General features: G+C 36.5%; 1 protein-coding gene across 3 annotated transcripts in view; it reads left to right on the top strand.

The window, feature by feature from the left end:
- Window positions 1-25,052, top strand: part of itprid2 (ITPR interacting domain containing 2) — a 52,814-nt gene that overhangs the window by 10,227 nt on the left and 17,535 nt on the right. For 2 of the 3 annotated variants that reach the window (XM_048194505.1, XM_048194507.1), the window contains exons 2-8: window positions 13,146-13,344; window positions 14,448-14,490; window positions 16,681-16,730; window positions 17,299-17,352; window positions 19,481-19,523; window positions 19,603-19,701; window positions 21,690-21,898. In XM_048194505.1, coding sequence (XP_048050462.1) covers window positions 13,188-13,344; window positions 14,448-14,490; window positions 16,681-16,730; window positions 17,299-17,352; window positions 19,481-19,523; window positions 19,603-19,701; window positions 21,690-21,898 — 655 coding nt within the window. In that variant the 5' untranslated portion in view covers window positions 13,146-13,187. Of the gene's footprint in view, window positions 1-13,145; window positions 13,345-14,447; window positions 14,491-16,311; window positions 16,516-16,680; window positions 16,731-17,298; window positions 17,353-19,480; window positions 19,524-19,602; window positions 19,702-21,689; window positions 21,899-25,052 lie in introns of those variants that run through there. The other variant, XM_048194508.1, reaches the window with a different exon arrangement.

The raw sequence follows: 25,052 nt of genomic DNA on the forward strand, positions 1-25,052 counted from the left end.
CTACAGAAGAGTCAAGTTTTAAATAGGAAAAATATTGAAACTCTTTGGTCATTTTTAAGCGAGATGCTAACGGTCTAATCAGATTCAATGAACTATGCTAAGCTATGCTAAAAGTGGTACCGCCAGACCGGCTGAATGGATTTGAAAACAGTAAAACTAAACTGTTTAACTCTAGGAGAGTTGGAAAATGAGCATATTTTCAAAAAAAGTGGTGTTGCTTTAAGGGTTAGCAAATGATGACAAATTTTCATTTTTGGTGAATTATCCCTTTAAGTATGTACACTACCATTCAGAAGTTTGGGGTCGGTAAGATTTTTGAAAGAAGTCTCTCATGCTCACCAGTTAATAAAGCTGCATTTATTTGATCAAGATACAGTAAAAACGGTAATATTGTGCAATATTATTACATTTTCAAAATAACTGTTTTCATTTTAAAATGTAATTTATTCCTGTGTGAATATTCAGCATTACTTCAGTCTTTAGTGTCACATGATCTTTCAGAAATCATTTTAATATGCTGAATTGCTGCTCAAGAAACATGTTCAAAACAGTTGAAACGGTGCCAAGTTTTTTCATGATTCTTGAGAGAATGAATAGAAAGTTCTTAAAGTACCAGGTAACTGTTAAGAAACAATGTTGTTTTGCTTCATTTTTGCCACACGTGGCATGCAGACAGTGGTTCACACACCTTTAGGTATGCTGTTTAGGTCTAAGAGAATCTAACTAACTTCACATGCACTGTGTTGATTCTGTTGAGTTACATCATCAGCCCTCCAAACGCTGATCACGTCCCACACCTCCCCGTCTCACTTCTTGGGTGGTAGAGTAGCTGAGACAGAATGTCCTGTTGCTTTTGCCACTTATAAAGTATTAAGATCCATCAAATGGTTTGTTTGACCTTGTGTGTTACCTTGGCACCCTGTTCTCTCTCTCATTTCACCCTTGCTCTCTTGCAAGCTTCAGGAAACAGCGTCTAGAATACAAAGTGTACCATAAAGCAGACACTCGGATTAAAAAAAACATTAATCAGTGTGTGCAGAAAGACGGTCTTTATCTGCCTCTTGCTATTAGAAACCTTAATCGTTAAACTAACAAGGAAAATGAACAGGTCCAGGTGGAATCAGTGTACTTGTATTTTCTGCGCTGATTTAAAGGAAATAGTTACGATAACAATCTTAAAATCAGCTTTTAAAAGTGGTCTTTTGATGTTGACATCAAACTTTTAGTGCTAATTCATATGTTGCTTGTTAGAAACTTGACAAATTAGGTAGGTGCCTGACCTTGTCCAAGAAAATATACAAAACTCTGCAAGGTAAAATAAATGTTTATAAACTTTTCATTTTGTTTACCTGCGTATCATAAACAGTTACGGTAATTTGTTGGGTTGCCATTTGATGTTGAAAGTATAATGGATCTTGAAGCAAAAACATTTGAGGATTGCTGCAATAACACATGAGGTAACTGCTTGATATGATTTTGCTCTTGTCCGCAAGCACCAGCGCCTAAAACTAACTTGCACGCCTACCTAACCACACCTACCAATGGCCAGTGACTTAAGAAAGTTTACCGGCCAAAAAATATTTTTTATCAGCCATTAAACTGTTTTTGCAAAGTTAGACAACCAAAATTTTAGATACCAATGAAAATTCACAATTCTCTATTCCAATTTCGATAATCTAGCTAAAACTACTAGCCTAACTAGGGCTGGGACAATAAATCGATGCATCACTCAATTGACCCTTTGCAGGGAATCTGATTGACAAGCGATCTAACCAATCAGAGCGCAGAATCTGCCATTTTGTCCGACAAAGCAGTCAGGAGTTAGAAGATTAACCTCGGTGGAGTTAAACTTGAAAAATTGTGTATATTGATGTCTTTCCGTGTTTGAAACAACATTCATTCTCATGTTCATTCATGTTTATTTGATGCTATAAATGGACTAGTAGGAAGAGATGATCAGTTTACGAGCCTCTTGAGCTGAGGCGCTACAGCAATCTGTCACGACACATTAAAGAGCCACAAAACGGTTTTTATTGTTTGAATTTCTTAAAAAACTACACAGTTTGAAAGCTGGGACTTTGTTTAATATCATAAGTAACCTGGTTTGTCTTGTCTGTCGATGTGTTGTCAGTGTCCTCTTTGCCCTTTTGCGAAGGGTCAATTCTGAGATTTTCCGAATGCATCGCGATTCTCTCTCGAAACGATTCTGAGCTTAGTTTTTTAACAGCAGAAACTAGAGACAATGGTAGACTGCTGTCACTTTAAGACTGAATGCATGGATCCAATATACTGATACACATGCGTTGTCTTTCTCTACTGTTTCCATTCGCTTAAGCCATGACCGTTTACTAGGATACTCACCGAAACGGCATTTTTCGACAACGTTTCTTTTGTGAATTTGTGCGTTCAATCGCAAGAAGACTTGAAAGAGCTCAAATTAGTATTTGCATGCTGTCTGAGCACGCTTCGGATGTGTGCACACATAAAACATTCCACAAAGCGCGCAAGTGAGGAATTGAGTTCCGTTTTGCGTCTTCTTGCGCTTGAATATTTAAATCGGCAAGGCTTAAACTTTCGTGATGATGTAGCTCTGACCTGAGTGTCATTCACATTTGTTTACGTTCATAATCTCACAATATTGCATTGTTAGGATTCATAAAAATGTTACTGGCAATTGATGCCGTTTCATATACTCACCAACGCCGATTTTTACTCTCATTTGGCACTTGGCGAGTTTTAATTTTAGGCCCCGAGTAGCGCTGTAAGAGCACACTGTGATGAAAGTGTGTGCATTAATAAAGGAGAATGAAAAATATTCATAATTACTTTCCTTGTTTTAAAGATGTTTAAATATTTTTCTGTAAAACAAGATAAACGTACTGATTAAGAAAGTGAAACTTCCAGCTGCTCTGGCTCTTGTGGACTTACTGAGTTTGATAGTGTCTGAATTTATTGTTACAGTCCATCTTTTCGCTCGCTGTCAGAAGACAAGTGGAAAAAGACTCAAGTGTAAGCAGAGAGGGAGAATTACCCAAAGTGCCATTACTATAAGCACAGTGTCACATGTTCAAAACAAAGGAACGTCACATTCTCAGCAGAGATTGATGTTTAGACTTTAGTCCTCCGGTGAACACTTTACTGGTTGAATAACAAAGAGACATTCTGGAATAATTCTCCTTTCTTCGTCTTTGATCTCTTGTGAAGCTAAAAGTTTTGAGGCAGTTTAAGATTTAGGTCTGTTTCATGTATTTCCTGTCTGCAGTGCATAAGTGACATTCATTTTGGTGCCCATATTATGATGTTGTTGTATTTACACTGCACGTGGAAGACCCAAAACATTACTAAAACATCCTCTACGCAACGCAATTTTCTAATACTAGAAATTAAGACTCGGGATCAGCAACTACCTCATGCACATCATGTCACAATTTAGTATTTTGCGATATTTCACAGTGACATAATTGGATTGGGATTAACACTGCACCATCTGCGTAGGAAAGAGAAAGTGCTATCCCTTTCAATCTTTCTCACACGGTTCGCTTCACTTTTGTCCAGTACCGCGTCTCATAGAAATGACTGTGATGCACTGAAGGTGACCCACCATTTATTGTCGACAATGATATAAATGAATGCAAAAATAAATACAAATATTTATATAGGATCCTGACATGCTGATGCAGTATTTTAAACAAAAAAGAAAAAGATTTGCGATTAACTTACAGTTTTACAGTTTCCGCATAACTCAAATTGTGGCCGTTAGCTCCCCATTGTTCATGTTGGCATTCCTCAGAGAGAAATCTGATGGTTCACCGCGTGCAGACATTGATCTTCTGGTGATCTTTGCAAAGATATAGAGTATTATCAGTTTAGAAACGCTGAGCTGGACAATACAGGATTGTTTTGTTTTAGGTGAACCACAGGGCGTTATATTTGGCCCTAAAGATTTTGTCAACAGCAGCACTTTTCACCCCTAAGGGACTTATGGGAGGGTTACAGAATAACCTTTTCTTTTCATAGATGCTGTGGTCTCCGAAACAATATCACAATGGAGGACTTCGTCAGAATGCCATGTTATTTCACATACTAGGCATTGGGCTTGTGTTTAGAGCCAACACCAAAGGTCATTGAGGGTGGCAATTCACCAAGGCACTGCCGCAGACTGGATATTGTGTTTCTATTTTGGGAAGAAAACATTGCAGGTGTGGTTCAAAAAGAGCAGATTGCTGGGTAAGGCTGATCTTGTTCTGCTTTGAAGCTCTTGACATCACTGCATGGTTGCAAGATAACATTACTTTCAGGTCACTAGGCATTCTTTCTTAAAATCAGTTGTTTTTTCTTCACTAGCATATTGTTTTAGCGCTATGTCTGTAAAAACAGATTAAGCTCCTCTTAAAGGTTAAAATAGCTGAGAATTATGCCTGGGTGAAATGGCTAAAAACAATAATATCTTTATATTTTTCCAGCATTTTTGACCATGTTTAATGGAATATATTTCAAGGCATTAGCTCTGGAACCATCATTTTCAACCGAACAAGTATTATTGCCATGTAGATTTAAAATGTTTCACTCGAAGAATAATATTTAATCATTTTCATTAGTCATCTATAATAACCAATGATGTGATTTTGGTCCATCCAATGGAAGATGGTATTATTATTCATTATTTTTGCAATTCCACTTGATGATGCTAGTGATGCATACATTATATAATTCACCTTTCTGTTTAACTCAGAAGCACTAATAGTTAATCTTTCTTAAAGGTGCAAAAGAGGATCTTTTCGTCGACTGAGAAACCAAAGACTGTTAGTGAGTTTTTGAAATGAGCGCATGCGTAAGAACAACCCCCCTCCTTCACAGCTCATTTCGAGGGAACGCCTCCCAAAACTCGTGCACGAGTATTGGAACACGAGTGTTTACCACCGGCATTCACAAAGAACGTAATGGCAGTGATTGACAAGCCAGAGGGCCAATCGATTGGCTGATGTTTTTAAGGCCCTACCTCGTGTACAGATGATGTATATTAATGTTATTCCTTTCAGTGCACCTAATAAATAGTCTTTTATCAGTTAGTAAAGACAGTTTCAAGTAATATTGCAAAAATGTATAAAACAAAACATCCTCTTTAGCACCTTTAATGCTTTCATACTTGAGATAAGGAAGAATTGGGGAACTAGTCTGACAACGTTGTTCTTTGGGAACATAATATCTGAAAATATTTCATATTTCCAGCGAAGTTATCCTAAATGTTCAATAAATCACCCAGTCCTACTGAGAATCAGCCTGTTTGGACCGGATATAATCTTAATCACTAGGTCTCTGTGTAAGCATGATGCATTAATTGTGAGATTTTTCTTAGGATGCGCTTTGATCTGTTGTTTGTGCCTGTTTGACTTGGAGCCCCGGGCCTGATTTTGTTTGGGGCCTTTGGGACATGGGGACGGACACAATAAGCAACCGGTCAGATCTGGAATGAGATGTGGGAACTGGGACGTCCTCGGTTCAACAGAAGGAGGTCATGGCGAGCATGTGTGGGGTGCATGGAGCATTTTAAAAATAGTCATAGTTTTTCACAGAATTTTCAGCCGAACCAGCTTTTTTTGACAGGTTTGAGAATAGTAAAGTATGATAGCGACAGTGTGTTTATTCAATGGTCACTGATTTTCCTCACAGCTCTGACATTCAGCGATTTTGGTTTACAAGGTTTGTTAGTCTGCTTTAACAGCAACAGGATATGGGTTTTATCACATTTTTTCCCTCCTCATCTTTAAGTCACTCATAACAAGAGCTATGAGAAGAAAGAAAAAAAAAAAGAAAAAACGTCAGCTTGCAGAGGCAGGGTTTAAAGGGATAGTTCACCCAAAAATGAAAATTCTGTCATCATTTACTCACCCTCAAGTTGTTCCAAACCTGCATACATTTCTTTGTTCTGCTGTAGATATTTGGAAGAATGTTTGTAACCAAGCAGATCTCATCCCCCCCATTGACTACCATAGTATTTTTATTTCCTACTATGGTAGTCAATGGGGGGCAAGATCTACTTGGTTACAAACATTCTTCCAAATATCTTCCTTTGTGTACAGCAGAACAAAGACATTTCTACAGGTTTAGAACAACTTGAGGGTGAGTAAATGATGACAGAATTTTCATTTTGGGGTGAACTATCCCTTTAAGCAGACTAAATGATTGGAGAAGTCCTGCAAACATCACCAGAAAGAAGTGTAATTCTCACCGGAAGGTCCAGTTATTATATTTTGATTAAAAAAAATTTAAAATATGCATGGTTGCATAAGAAAATAGTGTGAATTAACCTTCATTCCATCCTGTCTAGAAATGCAAATATCTTACATAACACAAGGTTCATAAGAAGAAAACAGCAGGGATGCCGGGAATATTGGAACATTTATGCTTTGATCTGTATGGGATTTTCTGCAAATGTTTTCCCCTAGTTAGAATTCCACATCTGCTCTGTGATTGGTGGATATGCGGCATGCTTGACGTCGCTTAGTAGCGCTTATTTATGTCAAGTCGATGCTTTCCCCATCATTCTTCCCCAAGTCTCTACCCATTTAAAGCAGAGTATGTAACTCCGTCTGCACTGTTTACAAATTGCAGGTCCAAAATGGAGCGGAGCGCATGAGATCTGCTGTGTTTATGGAATTAACCCTCTGGAGTCTGAGGCTGATTTGGGGCCTGGAGAAGTTTTGACATGCCCTGACATTTGTGCTTTTTTCAGTTGTTCATAAACATATTAATGACACAAGTGTCATTACACTGTATTCAGCACAAACTAGGCTACCATAATATGTGAGGAACATGTGTGTACATGTTTGTGTTTTTGAAGGAATAACGTTTATGCGTGGTTACTGAAAAAACAAAAAACTTAAGTCACTGATATAAGGCCAATAAAAGTATATTAAATCTGTGTTCACAAGACTTTTGGGTATTGAAGGTTGTAGACTAGAGTTTTTGCTTCAAAATTATGTAAAAATTATGCTGACTACTCTTTCATTTATAACAATATACTGATTTAGTTTTTGTAAGACACTTTTTGCCAAGAAACACGGTATGCGAGGAGGCGTGAATCTCCATGAATAATGGCTCATTCTCACCTGTGAAGACAAAAGAATTGAATAGTAATGACCTGAAAAGACTTGCATATTAATGAGGCATTTCAGTCAGGTAGGCTGTGAAAAAAAACTTCTGTGATGTCTCAAGCTCATCATGGTATATGAAACATACAGAAAAATTTTATTACAATATAAAATAATGGTTTTATATTATACTTTAAAAATATAATGTATTTCTGTGATGCAAAGAGTCTGAATATAGGCTTTTAGTTTAAAAGCATGCACATTTGGAGAAATATAGGATTCTCATATGTTTATGTCAATTTTCTATACAGAGGAGTTATTTTTTATTTAATATTCATTGTTATCTCTATGAGCGCTGGTGTTTGCAATTCATACTGCAGCCGGAGGGCGCTCTGTGCATTTTAGTCCACAAATTCACCTAAGAAGAAGATGATATTCCATGAATGGTGTTTACCAATTCATACTACAGCCGGAGGGCGCTAAAGAAACAAAAACTCACTTAAAACTTATCAATAGAAGAAAACAAACAGGAATTTACTGAATGTCTTCCAGAGATCGCTAACCATGGCTTTTTCATCCAGATAAACAATTTTCAAGGCAATAAATACACGATTGAGATGATGAATGCATGTGTTGTCTCTGAATTTGCCTGTGAATAGCGCTGGCTCCGTGGGCGTGGCCGCATTAGTGGGTAATGAGCTGAATCACGGACTTCTGACATGGCTCTCTTTTCATACAGATTACATAAACACAGAATGTTTGTTTTCGATTTGACTTGCACGATTTAAAACCTGACATTTCAATGTTTTGTTAGACATAAGTATGAATTTTTTGTGATTAGTATTCACTAAGTTACACTTCATTTTCTGAGAACTATCAGATTGGACTTCGTTCAGAGGGAGATGAGAGATCACGCATCATGTTAGTTTTCTTTATTTTACAAAAAGCACAACATTTTGTTTTTACTCTGAGTGTATACAAATAAAAGGAGATATTCTATAGTTTCAATTGATGTATTGCTTATGGCTCTATGACAAAAAATGACAGAGTATTTTAAGTCTGTTTTGCTGCAATGTGAAAAAAAACCTGCAAAACGCGCCGGCGCGTTTTTAGACCTCAGAGTGTTAAACAACTATGCTGTTTGTGAAAGGGAATGGACCGTGTTGCTCTCATATGTGGCTGCTGTTACATGAGTTATTGACAGAGACTTTTGTGTTGTCTCTATTAAATCTATCAACATGCTTGACTGTTTTGATACTACTTTTTTGTCAAAGTGGCCATGTGTCAAACTGGTATTAGGGCTCATGTTTGCACAGTTTTTGATAGTATTTCAAGTTTGAGATGAATATTTCGCATTAACTATGTAAATGGACACAGTGTTCCAGTCTAGACTGCTCTGGCAAATCAACATTTGCTGATGTGTTGTTTAAATTACGTTTAACGTGACGTTAGAGAGGGCCTATTTGTGTGCTAATTAGTGTAGTTTTTGGCGGCCATATGCACGTATACGCTGTATACTTTGTCTACTTTTTGCCCACAGCTGTTTGAGTATTAAGATGTCAAAAGATCAATATTTGCATATACTTGGTTTTTTTTGTTGTTTTTTTTGCTTGGAAAGTGCATAATCTACTGTCATGTTAGTTTCCCCTTTAACTGTCTGTCCAAGGCTGACAATTCTGTGTTGTATTCTACCTTTTACCACCCATCATCAACGTTTAAGAGAACTCCGCTGGGTTCTCAGTGTTTTTCGGGCACGGTGTTAGAAATATGGTGGTTAGTGAAGACACTCTGAGAGGAGGTAACTCCTCCATAAAAAGCCTGTTAAAAGACTACACCACTGGTGCTAATGTAATTTAATCATTGTGTGTTGCAAATGAACAATTTGTTTTTAATGAGAAAAGGGGTGTTTGGCATGTTTCTAGGGAGTTTACATACTGGAGTGCACAATTTGATTCCTTTTAACTTTCTCCAAGTAGACTTGACATCCATTCTGTCATTGGAGTCCAAAAATAACAAAAGCTCTGATGAGATTTGAACCTGTGAACAGATACACAGCTAAAACCGAGACTGTGTTTGCATTATTGGACCTCTTTAATCAAAACATAGTAGACAATTCTAGAGTATTAGGACATGGTTGTTTGCAGCAGTCTTCAGCCACATATTGGTGTAGAAAGGTTTCTAAACATTTTATTGACCATAGTCCCTGGCAACTGATGTGCTAGGTTTGTTTTTTTATATTGCTCTGCAGTCTCAAAGTTTGAACTCAAATCAATATGACGTCCATCCATTCCGGTCTTGGTTTTTATGAATTCATGTAATAAGGAGGCAAATGTTATCGCCAAATAAACCTCTTTAGGGTGATATGAGACCTGATCACCCTATTTTGTGATAAAGACTGATGAGTGTAGATCAGTGTTTCACAGCTTTTTTTTGACTCCATTGTTGACAACTTTGTTTTAATTTAATTCAATTTAATTAAATTAATAAAATTAGCCCTAATTTTGTTTTCATTTAATTTATTAGTTTCTTTAATTTAAGAAAACTAAAATATTATTATATACACACAATTATTATATCAAATATTATATTATTAAAATATTTAATTAAAATTAAAATGATTACATTTCAGGATTGCAGAAGTTTATGAGCTGCATTTTCATTATGTAATTTTAATATATAATGAATTTACTTTTTTGTGATTTTTCTGAATAAGGATTTGATTATTTTTTTTTTACATACAATTTCTATTTTAGAGCTTGTCATAACTTTTAAATTGTATTTTCATTTTACAAATTCCCAAGATTTTCTTAATTTCCATGACTTTTCCAGGTCTAGAAATCACTTTTAAAATGGTTCTACATCAGGTATTCCAAGAATTGTAAAAAAAAATGTAAGCTTATTTTAATATTTATTTTTGTCTTATTTTAAGGTTCCCTTGGAAGTTTGAAGAGGCTTCCTAGTTGTAGATTAGATAACTTTCTAAATATATATTCAGGCAGGTATATTTCCAAATGGTGATCTGTTTCCTTATAACCACTAGACTTTGGTAATAAAATGAGGTGGTGGTGCTGGTTAACAAGTTTTCATTTTAGTCATACTTCTATGATCAGTCTGAAAATAGACACGCGCTATTAATAGCAGTGTGTGAATTGATGGAGATCAGACGGCTGAATTATAAATCCATCCCATTTGGTCAGGCTCGTCTGTTCTTTCAAAAAGTGCCAGATCCAAAACAGGAAATGACTCCGCACAAGCTTGTAATCTTTCAACTAAACAGACATTTCCTGCTCAACTTGTTTTTTGACTTTTTCTTTCTACCATCTATTCCAGCTAAGACCCTCATCCCACCCCCATCTCTCACTCTCCCTCCTTCTCCCTCTCATTCTTTGGTTTGCTCTGTATGGACAGAAATCTTGGAATCTCTGTAGATGTTATTAGTTTCTCATGCTGGTTATTTGTTGTCCCTGCCATCACATGGCCTTCATCTCTTATTTGATTTTCCAGTATCTGGAAGCAATGTTCCCTCTAATTTTTGGTCTTGCTAAGCAAAACAAATTCCTATTGGACAGATCCTTGAGCCACCTGAACAGAAACATCACATATAACAGTTTAGTTTTTTTTTTTAGGTTATCATATTTTGTAGACTGCCTAAGATGTTTTTTGTACATTAATTTAAAAAATGGAAATAAAAAGTCTCTTTATTGCAAAAACATTCCTTAGAATATTTAGACTGACTCTGTCAGGACGAACGTTTTTTTTACAATATGTAATATAAGTCTAAGGTGTCCCCTGAATGTGTCTGTGAAGTTGCAGCTCAAAATACCCCATAGATTTTTTTTAATTAATTTTTTTAACTGCCTATTTTGCGGCATAATTAGAAATGCGCCGATTCATGCTGCGGCCCCTTTAAATCACACTCTCTCCGCCCCCTCCCGAGCTCTTGACTCTATCACTGCATAAACAAAGTTCACACAGCTAATATAACCCTCAAAATGGATCTTTACAAAGTGTTCGTCATGCATGCTGCATGCATACATCGGATTATGTGAGTATAGTATTTATTTGGATGTTTACATTTGATTCTGAATGAGTGAATCTCTGTGGCTAACGGCTAATGCTACACTGTTGGAGAGATTTATAAAGAATGAAGTTGTGTTTATGAATTATACAGACTGCAAGTGTTTAATAATGAAAACAGCGACGGCTCTTGTCTCCGCGAATACAGTAAGAAACGGTAACTTTAACCACATTTAACAGTACATTAGAAAAATGCTAACGAAACATTTAGAAAGACAATTTACAAATATCACTAAAAATATCATGTTATCATGGATCATGTCAGTTATTATCGCTCCATCTGCCATTTTTCGCTGTTGTCCTTGCTTGCTTACCTAGTCTGATGATTCAGCTGTGCACAGATCCATACGTTAATACTGGCTGCCCTTGTCTAATGCCTCGATCATGGGCTGGCATATGCAAATATTGGGGTGTACATATTAATGATCCCGACTGTTACGTCACAGTCGGTGTTATGTTGAGATTCGCCTATTCTTCGGAGTTCTTTTAAACAAATGAGATTTATATAAGAAGGAGGAAACAATGGAGTTTGAGACTCACTGTATGTCATTTCCATGTACTGAACTCTTGTTATTCAACTATGCCGAGGTGAATTCAATTTTCAATTCGATGGCACCTTTAAAGCTACAGTGTGCCATTTCTACACCTCTAGCATCTGTTATTGGACAAAAACATGCTGTCTAATTAGAGCTGCATGATTAATCATTAAAAGATTGCGATCTTATTCCTAAATGGCAAAGATTCGCCTGTGTCTATTAAACCTCTGATAAGTACAATCACAGCAAACATTCATATCTGCGTTCGCCCCTGTTGCTGAGCCAGAGAGAGCAGTTGTTATGTATAGGTATGAAACAGCTTCACAAACGGTCTTTTCTAACACACATATCGTGTACTGAGGTAAAAGTAGTACTGAGATAAAAGTTTATATATCGGATATAAACATTGATGTCTGCCGTAGCTATCAAAATGGAGTAAATCACCTTTTGAAAGTAACTTGGTGCTTCAAATAAAGATTGTATCAATTATATCGTTATGCCAGTAGGCGGAGGCAAACGAATTGTATTTGTCATTTGAATAATTCATTCAAGACTGAATGATTCATTCAACAGGATTCTTCCAAAAACACTGATTCATCCAGTAATGAAATAAGTGAAGTCTTTATGAGTGAGTCATTGAATCATTCATTCAACTGATTTCATTCAAATTAATTAAACATTTCAAGTAGACTGCAGCAATTAACATTTTGTCAGAACCTTTAGTAAATTACATGTTACTTTTAGTTGTCTCGTTGTGGGAGAATCGTGATCTGTATTTGTATAAAAAAAAAAAAAAATCATGATTCTTAATTTATCTAAAATCGTTCAGCTCTACAGATAATTGCTATTTGAAGTGTCTATTTTTCAAAGAGGCGCTTTCATGCAATTTTTTCCACGTGCATTATACCAACTGTAGATTACAGATTTACATTCATCATCAAGTCAACATTTATTGGTGTTTATGGGTTCAGCAATACTTACAGAGAATTACTGTAATTATTCTTGAAAGTGGGAATTCATACACATTTAGGATAATAATATATGTAATTTCAGAGTCTGTTTTGGATTGCGCCCGCCCGTTTATACTACGCATTTTGGCTTTGAGAGTCTGTGTGATTGGAGACACTGCTGTTGAAAGTGCTGACACCTGGTCTATTACACGTTCTGTTTTCAGTTAACACCCTTCACCAACTTAATATGCAAGTAATGCATCAAAGACATGTTGGGTCATGCATTTCTGTTCTTGCTCAGACGAGTATATGTTTGCAAAGATTTGGTTTATGTGGCTTGGTTCAGTAGAGGAAGACTCTTAAAAGTCCGCTTCATATGACACAAAACAGACACAGCACTCTTCTTTGGGCCTGCCACCAATCCCTCTGGAGAGATTGGGTCCTGGATATCGTTGTCCAGCTCAGATCTGTCCCTCTTCGCCTTTGTGCAGGTGAACCGTCCCCCGCTGTAGTATCCCGTCCGAGCCGAGGACATGGAGGAGTGCGAGTCCGCCCCTGCCAGTTTCAAGAGGAGGGCCTGGGCTCAGAGCCGAGACTCCTGGCAGGCTTCTGAGTCTCAGGACCAGGGAGCAGAGGAGCCGCTGTCTGCCCAGCCTATGGAGGATAAGACTTCGACAGCCTCAGAAACGGGTACGGTGTTTCTATTAATGGTATAATGGTTTCAATTTTTCCAGTTTGTTCAGTTCTGTGGTCACTGCATACATAGTATTAGGGTTGAATTTTCAGAAATTCCAACCGAGCAGCCATGTGGATTCAAATGCAGAAATACAGTAGTTAAAATATTGTCTTTCACACTGATTTTCACTGAGAATGATATTGTATTTGTTTAAATTCACTGTATGTGCGTTTAAATTTAACAACACGTAGTAATAAACAGCAATATTTACCATTGTAAGTTATTTAAATGTTTTAATATATGAAAAACACCACACAAAGACTTATACCACACAGAGATTGTCTAACGATATTTTCGCTACAGAAGTTTAAGCCAGAGATGCTGTTAAAATGTCGTATTACTCTTGATTCTGTAGAAGCTGATTTGCCATATTAATTAATCGCATTAAAATCATCATATTGGCTGAAGAAAAATCAATGCCAGGAAAATCATTACAAATATATTCGCTATACAAAGATGGTACATTGATAACTAATATTTTAACACATTGTTTGCTTGATATGGATTGTATTGCCTCTTTAGCTGTTTTTTTTTTTTAACCACTCTTTTACATGAATTAAGCCTACAGATAATATTTTGTGAATGTTAACATTTATTGGGCTATAAAGATTCAGCGATACAGAGAATTGCCGTAAATACTGCATGCAAATTTAGGCTGATATTTATATTTTCAGGGGGAAACCGGAATGCCGGATTGTCATTTTTTTTTATTATTTAAATCGGTTATCAACAGGGCATTTGGGAGTTCAATGCTCAGCAGGAAGTTTTACTGGAAGTTGTAATGTCGTAATGAACACAGCAGGGAGGGAATACAGAGGTTTGGCTGTTTGGCTTGGCATTTGATTCTCCATGCAAGTCATGATAAACCAATTAAGAGAAAATAAAGGTTATGGAAAAAATGGAAATTGCAAACCACAGGGGTAGTTCAGAGAATACCTTGTGTTTGTCGTCACGGTTAGGTTTGTTGTTTACTGTTTGTTTGTTCGGTATTGCTTTTCGGGAAATTAATTTGGTTATTACACGGAAGAGTTACTTGTATTCTCTTTTTTCCCCCCAGGTCGTAATCCAAATCAAGTAGAGAACTGGCTCAGGACCTGCAGGTGAGTTCCCTATAAAAACTCTGTGCTCATAAAATACAAATGCAAATGGTGTGAGAAAGATCTGTGTACACGCCATGGTGTGACGTGAATTGGTAAGTAAACAAATCGCTCCCATGCGTTCCGTTCCCTGTCTTCCCTGGTGTTTCTGACAAGCTGTAAATTTGAGAGAATTGTGTGAATAGTTCATTGGGTTCAGACCGTGATCTTCCCAGAGTCAGGAAAGTCATTACTTGTGAGGACTGACTATTGTCCTTTGTGCTGCCGGGTTTTTTTTGGGTAGCTTGTTTGAGTCTGTGGGGGCCCCATTAATGCTGAAGTTGTCCTCAGAGAGTTTTTAGTCTTTCTCTCTGTACTGCCAGGCTGTTTAGCTCTGAAACGCAGGAGGAAAGGGCCGTTTATTTACTTTGAAGATATACGTCCCTCATGACCAACATAAACCTTCCACGTGAAAAACAAAACAGAGATTCCAGAATCGTTGGTGCGTGTCCTTGTCTGCTGTTTCATCTTGTGATCTAAAAGGAAGCCTTGCATGTTTGTTTTTTGTTTGAACGTTGAAGGTAATTTGGCTTAACGTCATTTGCTCAACTTTTTTTCGTCGAACACGTGAGAATCGTTTGTTGTCAGTGATGCAGTAATATTTAATTGCTGTTAGAATCTGAATCATTGAGTTTAAAAGTTGGAATTAATTTAAAAGTCTAAGAGCCATATGCTTGTATTTTTGGTACAATAATGGTATCACCAACATGTTTGGATTTATTCACATTGATAAAGTTATGTCCCTGTTCTTAAGTAAAAAATAAATAAATAAATAAAACAGAGCCAAATCATATTTTGATGTGGGCCATTGTAATCACATTTACACCGTTCAAAAGTATGGGGTTGGTAATATTTTTGAAACAAAACTGCATTTATTTAATAAAAATACAGTAAAAATAGTAATATTGTGAAATATTATTACAATTTAAAATAACTAATCTCTATTTGAATATATATAAAAAATGCTCCAAGGGATGCACCAATAAGAACATTTTGGCCGATACAATAACCGATAATTCTTTAATTTTGAAACCGATAACCGATATATTGGCCAATAAATCTAAATCCAAATTGTTATATAATTTCAGTGAGCCTGATTACAAAAACAAAAGTCTCACCATTAAAAGCCATGTCCCAAGCACACAATTATAATTTTACTTAGCTTATACTGTATGACAGACCATATACATATACAATACATGATTCCAATCATATTTTACACAATTCAAGACCATCATGGTGAACGGTGCGTATCTGAAGTGTCTTAGCTGGAGGAAATAATCCATTATTTGTTGGCTTTAACATATCAGCCAAATTTAACATAATGATAATGTTAAAAATGAAAATATATATGTTGGCCGATATATCGTGCATCTCTTAAATTTATTCCTGTGATGGCAAAGTTAAATTTTCAGCATCATTACTCCAGTTTTCTGCATCACATCATCTTTCAGAAATCGTTCTAATATGCTGATTTGATGCTCAAGAAACTTGAACTTTTTTCTTATTATTATCAATGTTGAAGAATAGAAAGTTCAAAAGAACGGCATTTATTTGAGACTTCAATGATGAAATGATGAGTAAATGGCAGAATTTTATTTTTTGGGTGATCTGTTCCTTCATAGTTGATTTAATCAAATGCTACCGAACTAGTGTAAATTCTCCCGCTGAACCCAGTGCCACACACTAGGTCAATAAAAATACCTCGTGCTCGTCCTATTCCCAATTCCTGCTCATTATCATTAAACACACATGAGACAGACATCCTCCTACAGGCTGGCAGGAAATGTAAGTGTCTCTACCGCTGAGAGTTTGCTGGATATCCGGAGCAAGAAAGACTTTGGTGGTGCTGCTGGTGTTGTGAAACATGGCCAGTGCGCGGCAGAGCTATTCTTAGCCTCGTTGTACGTGGTGTGTTTTTTTTCTCACGCCGTTCGGATCTCCAGGTGTCTGGATGAAAGTGGCAGGGGATTTCGAAGGCAGCGTTTTGTAAGTGCCAAGAGAATCTGTGTCAGGGCCGTGTGTATGAAGAAACTAACACGCGAGGGAAGGGTGTTTGCGTGTATGTTTCTGTTTCTGCTCGAGTGACAAATTTTAGGGAGAGATTTGGCGAGTGGACAGAGAGGATATGACGTGTTATTGATCTTTCAACAGGACTCCTCTCGGGGCCTCTTTGGACGAGCAGAGCGGCAGTCCGTCCAGAGGTGAGTTCATCTTCTTCAAACCAAAAATGTTGGATTTATTTGCGTTTACAGAAGTTGTCGACTTTCTGGGATCGGTTTTACTGTAAAAGGTTACTCAACTGCTGGCTGACTCTCCACCACTCCTTGTGAACTTTGGAGCAAGATCTCATCTCACAATGCACTACAGCGCGCATGCACATTCATTGGCGCACACACACACACACACACACACACACACACACACACACACACGTACACTGCTTTGGGGCCAATAGCAGACCCCCACACACTCCAGGCAAAGAAGTGCCTGATTAGATGAACGTTACTATACAGAAGCCAAGAGCCAGATAATGTGTTATGGATCAGGTCATTCGAAACTGCATCGGCAGTCTTTCTGATAACTCTGTAGGTAAGGCAATTGCACATGGAAGTAAATATTTACTTTTAACCAATGCGTGCAAGCTGAAGTGCTACTTGGATGTATTTAAGTGTTTTTTACATTGAAGAGAATGGGAAATTATCACTTGTTCGTCACGATGGGTCAATGCTAAGTATTTGCTGTCTGAAAGCTGTTCTCTTTGCTTTTCAGTGCCATTAAAGAATGGCTGTAGCTTTGAAGATGACCTGTCCCTGGGAGCTGAGGGTAAGTACTCTCCACTTTCTCCCTCAATCAGACGTAATTGCTCTCAAGTGTGCTCCTTTGTGAGGAATGTGCCGAAGTATTCCAAGAATTCCACGTAGTTTCTTGGAGGTTAATGAACCGATTGACAAACGAGAATGACTGCTGGCTGCCTTGTGTTGTGGCTGTTTTGTTTTTTAAGTGGGTCTGTTGTCAGTTTTTGTGCTGTTTAGAGTTTACTTTCTGTTTGGATTATGTGCTGTTTAGGACGAACATTGACATGCACACACATGCATGTGATACTCGGGTTAAAAGACTGGTCTTGGCACATCAGATAACTTATCTCTGGTTTCATGGTGCACCTTATGGCCCATGTGTTAGCGGGAGAGGAACGCTTAAATAATAAAAGTGACTTTGCAGCTCACTTTTAATTAGTTCAGAAGTGTTGCCATTATTTGTGGCGAGGAGTTATTTAATGCTGATGTGTGATGTTTGATCAGGGAGTGCATTCTTTGTGCTACACTTGTTTTTTGTTTGTTACATACTGAGGGTCCAATATGGGACATTTTCAAGCCATAAATATTTATTATCAACCATTAAAGTAATTATTTTATTATCATTTTTTAAATTATTCATTGTTTTTTTTCAAAAATATGTATTCTTTCATATTGTGTATATACAGTATGAAAGTATATATATATATATATATATATATATATATATATATATATATATATATATATATATATATATATATATGTATGTATGTGTGTGTGTGTGTGTGTGTAATGTTTTAAATAATTACAATATTACCAGAATATATATATTTATTAATTATATTATATATATAATATGTCAAACCAAAAAATATTGACATTTTTGATATATTTTTACTAGTGGATGCAGGACACTATAGTTCATTTATAGTGAGGATAGCAAAATGAAGTAAACTGTGACATATTATACCCAAAAATTCTTCATACAGTGGACTACCAGTAAAATTGATAAAAATGTGGAACCAAAAATTATTCACTTTGACCCGACCATGTTTTGCTTAAGTGGTATCTGACATAATTAAGATACATTTTCTTTTGATCTTGTCATATTTTATTAAAAAAAATTTAAACTATAGCGAATAAACTGTATTAATGAATGAATATAAAAAAAAAAAAATATATATATATATATATATATATTTCTGGAGGGAAAAATGTATGCAAATGTATACTTTTTTTTTTTTAGAAGGCTGTATTGTTTGTTTTGACTCATGCACGAGTGTTATCTTTGGAACCTGTCTGTGCTACTTAAAACTTAAACAGTGTTAAAAAAACAACAGTAATAAAACAATATTTATGGCATATTAACATTAAAAACTATATTAATAGTATACTATTTGCTTGTGTAATGGGCCTTCAATTACTGTATTTTCTTGATTAACTACACTATTTTATGTGCGACAACAAAACAAGTTGAGGAGAAACTTTTTTTACAGACTCTCCACAAGCCATTGTACAACTGCAGTCGACCAGATTTCACCCTTCACTGTGTCTGTATGTGAAGAAACGAGTCCAGACTAGTTCCACCGAATGACTCAGCCCCTGTATGTGGTTATTGACAAAAGCACAGGAATCAGGCAGCACCAGTTGTGGGAATTTCTCTGGAAATTGGAGGTTGAGCATTTTCACCTGAGGCTGATGGATGAGTGCATGTAAACCAGGATGCTTCAGGCCAGAAAATCTCTGGCTAATGTCCTCTGCGTCTCTGTGTTCAATCCTGTCCTCCATAGTGAACTAAAACCTGGTGTCTAATGTGATTTGTAACACGAATCGTTTGGCAGCTTAGGATGTGTGCGCATATAATTCTGTCATTGTGCTCTAAGTGCTGGGGAAAACGTTCCACAAAGTGAATTGTCATCCGGAGTGAATGGTTCTCAGCTGAATAAATCACATTTGAAAATTAACATGGTCACAACGTTAAATAAGGCTTCTTCGTAAAGAATTTCGGACAAATCCCACAATGTTAAAATGTCAGCCAGGGCTTTTGTTAACTGCTGTCAAAGGCCAACAGGTGGTTTCAGGGGAATTTGGTATCAAATTAGGTACGAATCCAGCACAGTTAAGCCTCTATTCTTCTTTCTCTCTCGTCTCTACAGCCAATCACCTCCAGAACAGCAGCGCTAAAACAGAGGCCAATGGGTAAGCAAGGCTTCCAAAATGTTCCCATCTCCTTCTGTTTTGGTCTAGTCACAGGTGGGTCACTGTCTTCTTTCCTCAGCTATGAAATGCCAGCCAAGGCCAAAAGGAGCCAGTTCAAACAGAAGGGCAGAAGTATGAACTCCACAGGTTCTGCAAAGAGCAGCACCACAGTGTCCAGGTACTTTACATCAATGACGTACTAAAGTCATTGACGCGTGCAAAATTTTTGTGCTTGCAAAACAGCAACAAATCAACCAGTGATTGGGCAAGGAGTTTGAATGAGATAAATGTAAAATCATTTTAATTTACACATTATTGTAGTTAATGATGATGTGGCCATATTTAAATAATTAGTTGACTGATATTTGGCTAGTTAGCTATTACTAATTATATTATATATAATTGAAAATCAATGCCAATATTGCATTGAAAACCAATGCCAATATTGGTAATCTGGATAATAATACCAATAATAATATCAAATAGTATTACAAATAGCATTTTTCACACCACTTTTAGCCCTAATTTAAAATTTTTCATTTGAAACCTAACAAAACTTACTGAACTTTTACTTTTATTTACTTAAATTTATGTTTTTTGCTATATTTAACCTTTATTGGGTTATTTTGTTATATATTACATAGCCATTCATTCATACATTTTTAAGTGTGGTTTTAAAGACAAGTTTGCTCGTTTTCTACATGTTTTGCGTCATCCAACAAACTTTTGCTGACAAATAAACAAGGAGATCTGGGTGTAGGTAACATGGAGAAAGAGTACACATTGTTCATTTACATATACATTGTAACAGTACAAAGCTGGTTGAAAATCAGCAAACTTGTCCTTTAGCTGTCCAAGTATTTTTGGCGGCCTTGAACTGTAAGCCATGCTTGTGCTGAAGTGTCTTCTGACAGTGGGTTTATGCAGAGTTGTTTGAAGTGAAGTTATGTCAACATTTAAAATTGCATCTGTTGAAAAAGTAATGTGAAATTTTTGAAGTAATCAGAAATCATCTTGCTAACACTTTGCAATAAGGTCTCATTTGTTAACATTAGTTAATGCATGAACTAACAATGAACAATTTATTTTTATAACATTTCTTAACCTTTGTTAATGCTAGTTAATAAAAATATTAATGTTCATGTTAGTTCACAGTGCATTAAGTAATGTCAAATGGTTAGTTCACCCAAAATATTGTTATTTATTAATCACCCTCCCATCGTTCTACAGCCGTAAGACCTTCATTCATCTTCAGAACACAAATTAAGATATTGTTGATGAAATCCGATGGCTCAGTGAGGCCTCTATTGAGAGCAAAGCCATTCAAACTCTCAAGATCCATAAAGGTACTAAAAACATATTTGAATCAGTTCATGTGAGTTCAGTGTTTCTATCTTAACATTATAAAGCGACGAGAATACTTTTTGTGCACCAAAAAACTAAATAAAGACTTTTCAACTATCTATATGGGCCGATTTCAAAACACTGCTTTGGAGCTTTACGAATCAAATCAGTGAATCAGAGCGCCAAAGTCACATGATTTCAGCAGTTCATCCATTTGATAGGAGATCCGAATCACTAATTCGAAACAAAAGACTCATAAAGCTCTGCAGCAGTGTTTTAAAATCGGCCCATATAAACATTGTTGAAAAGTCGTTATTTTGTTTTTTTTTTGGCGCACAAAAGTATTGTCACTTTATAATATTAAGATAGAACCAATGTACTCACATGAACTGATTTAAATATGTTTTTAGTACCTTTATGGACCTTGAGAGTTTGAATGGCTTTGCTATCTATAGAGGCCTCACTGAGCCATCGAATTTCATCAACAATATCTTAATTTCTGTTCCGAAGGTCTTACGGGTGTAGAACGACATGAGGGTGAGTAATAAATGACATTATTTTCATTTTTGGGTGAACTAACCCTTTAACAGACACAACTTTTTATCTTAATTTAAAAATGTATACGTAAATGCAGAGATTAACATCAACTAAGATTAATAAATGCTGTAGAATAATTGTTCATTGTTAGTTCATGTTAAACTAGTGTTAACCTTATTGTAAAGTGTTACCAAGATCTTTATATACAGTGTCTGTAATGCATTGCTTTTGCAAATATCAGGCTGATGAAGATATGTGTCTTCACGGATGTTATTTTTCCTGCAGTGTTTCGGAACTGCTGGACCTCTATGAGGAGGATCCGGAGGAGATTTTGTACAACCTCGGCTTTGGACGGGAGGAGCCCGACATCGCCTCAAAAATCCCTTCTCGTTTCTTCAACTCGTCTTCTAGCGCCAAGGGCATCGACATCAAAGTTTACCTGGGAGCCCAGATTCAGCGCATGGAGCTGGAGAACCCGAACTACGCCCTAACAAGTATGTCAACCGTACTGTCGACACAATCCTTGGCATCTGATAGCATTTCAGCCCACGTGGTTCACACCGCCGTGTCTGTGCACGTTCAAAATCTTGATCAAAATGAGAAACGGAGGGAAATATTAAATGTAACATGCAGGGTGTAGCGAGCATTTAGAAATGTCTACATTTTTCCCCTCCCTATTTTTTTTTTAATCTGAAAAATAATCATTACATCATTGTTTCGTTTCGTATGGACATGACACAAATAAATAACATTGCAGCTAGGCAACTGGACAACATTTAAGTCAACATGAAGTCAAAATAGACTGTTTACCTACTTAATGCACGTTCTTGGTCTTATTGTGCACAATTCATCGTGCATGTTATTGCAAATAAAAAATGTTTGACATAGAAATCTTTTAACTAAATAAGTTAATAACTTCCTCTGCTGTTTGAAATGACTTTCCTTTTTGGCTCACATGCAAAACATTCTCCAGTAACTCCACTCCAGGTTTTCCATTTCCTACTCCTCTCAAGTGAAAGCAAAATTTGCACCGTTAATAATCTACTGCCAAGTTCTTTCAATGGTTTTTTTTTTTTTTTTTTTTTTGTATCTGGATTATTATATTATTATTATATATTAATTAATACATTTTGACAAAATAGTGAAGAATTTTTTATTTATCTTTTTGGTGATTTTTGCCTTTATTATGATAGGATAGTATAGAGTGGACAGGAAGCGATGTGGGAGAGAGAGAGGGATGGGATCGGGAAAGCCGGGTTTCCAACCTTGGGTCACCCGAAGCGCAACAGCGCTATATGTTGGCGCGCAGTGTTGGGCCTAACACGTTAAAAGTAACTTAAGTTACGTAATCAGATTACTTTTTCAAGTAACTAGTAAAGTAACACATTACTTTTTCAATTTACAACAAAATATCATATCAAAATATATAAGTTACTTTTTCAAATAAGTAACTCAAGTTACTTTTTCACATTTATTGACTGACAGCTCTCCTGTCCCCATGTTGAGAGAAATAAAGTGCAGAGGTGTTGTGTGCGCTGTGTAGACATGATGGTTATTGTAGTCCTAGACTAAATGTGAACACGCATTTACTCATCTCACTTGCACAAAAACATTCAGTTTTCCTCAAAATGAATAAAAACAGTGAAATGCAATCTCATTTTAACCCTTAAATGCATGACTGTTTCGCCAATCATTCTTACATATTCGGGTCTTTATCGACCCGGATCTATATCTAACACGGAAGGATCTCTACCTGTCGCAATAATATAAAACTCCTCTGATATTAGAGTAACAATTACAGAAGAATAAAATAAATCATATTTTGTTAATTTTTGGAGCTTGAAAGGGCTCAGTTTGAGCAGATGTTTTTTGCCATCACCACTGTCCTTGTCAGAGCTCATTTCCCAGTAAATTAAGCAAATAATAGGCTAGTTTTATGTTTGAGGTCCGAATATGAGCCCATTCGCGATCTCAAACATATTCTCAAAACTCTATAATTTTCAGCATCTTCAAAATCAATATTTCGATCGCTAACACCTTAACCAGATCCATCCAGTAACAGTTACAGTCATATTTGATTGCGTTCAGTACTTGCTCTGCAGTAAATCGCTGAGCCGTTTCATGTTTTTCTTATTTCGTTTTCTGTCTGAATGAGTCATTACTTCAGCACTGTGTATCAGACATTGCCACCTTGTGGAATAAAGGTGAATTGCACTTATTCCGTCATCTAAGATTCAATTATTGTTGTGAAGAAAAATATACGTACACTCATACACACTTCGGGTCGTTAGCGACCCTATACAATTTTTACAAAAAATTTATACAAAAATAGGCATTCTTTTATAATTTTATGATTTTTTTCTTGTTATATTCTTTATAATGAATTGATTGAGGAATACCAAGAAGGTTGATGTCTAACTTTAAAAAATAAACGAGGAGGGTAGTGAATGATGTCCTTATGAGGCTTATTAATTGCACTTTTGGTGTAAAAGGGCCTTAACATTTGCCAAAAATATAACTTTTTTTTGTTGTTATTAAAAAACAAACAAGCAAGCCCAGCCCTGGTGAGAAAAAGTAACGCAAATGTAATTTAACAAATTACTTTTGCGTTAGTAATTTAACAAAAAAGTAATTTAACAAATTACTTTTCATAAAAAGTAACTAAGGGACGCAATTAGTTACTTTTTTAGGGAGTAACACAATATTGTAATGCATTACTTTTAAAAGCAACACTGTTGCTGCCCACGAGGCTATTGGCGCCGACACAAAAAAATAGTGTAGAATTGTAATATTGGACATTTATCAGTTATCAACCATAACATGAAAAATCTATCAACTTCATTATCAGCCAGAATTTTAATATCAATGCATCCTTAATTGCATTACCAATCCTAGAGTGAGAAAGAACTGCACTTTCGAGAGAGGAAAAAATCTAGACAGTCTTACGCCACTGCGTTAACCATAAACCATATAGAGAAGAACGACAAAGACAGCAATGAGGGATGAGTTGAGGGAAGTTGTGGTGCCTATAGAGGAGAAGTGTGACTTTAAAGACCACATTGCAGAGCATTTCATCTATGGCATTTCTCAATTACTCCATTTCTTCAACCAAACACTGAGCTTCTAACCATCAAACACTCACTGATCAACAACGCTGTGTTTACGAGGGCTGTTCAGACTCTGCTCGATAGAAGTAGAGCACAACAAAGCCATTGTTCTCTGTGGGCACAGAAATGAGAGGCAGAGACAGACGGCAATGGAGAGGGAAAGTGACAAGCAGGCTGTGGCACAGCAGAGCTGATTCTGCCATCCACTCACATCAGGATTCGGCCTGTGTGCCAGCTCTGTGCCAGCTTTTGTGTTGGCCTACATTTGCATAATTCTCACTGAGCCAAGACAAAGCGGCGGAACAGGAAGAACCTTGGTGAGGGTAGGGATGTGTGAAGTCTGTAATAAGGGCTGTTTTGTTGACCGTGAGTGCACTGCATTTGGCTTCAGGTTTGTTTTGTAGTTTAGTTTTAGTAAGTGCTAGTCTGGCTATGAACTGTATGGGTAAAATTTCGATACCAGTAAAATATATAAATTATAATTTCCTCAACTTTGTCATTCCAAACCAAGAAAAGAACCATAAAAGCCTGTAAAATTAGT

Source organism: Megalobrama amblycephala, linkage group LG6, assembly GCF_018812025.1.
Source record: "Megalobrama amblycephala isolate DHTTF-2021 linkage group LG6, ASM1881202v1, whole genome shotgun sequence".
NCBI lineage: Eukaryota > Metazoa > Chordata > Actinopteri > Cypriniformes > Xenocyprididae > Megalobrama > Megalobrama amblycephala.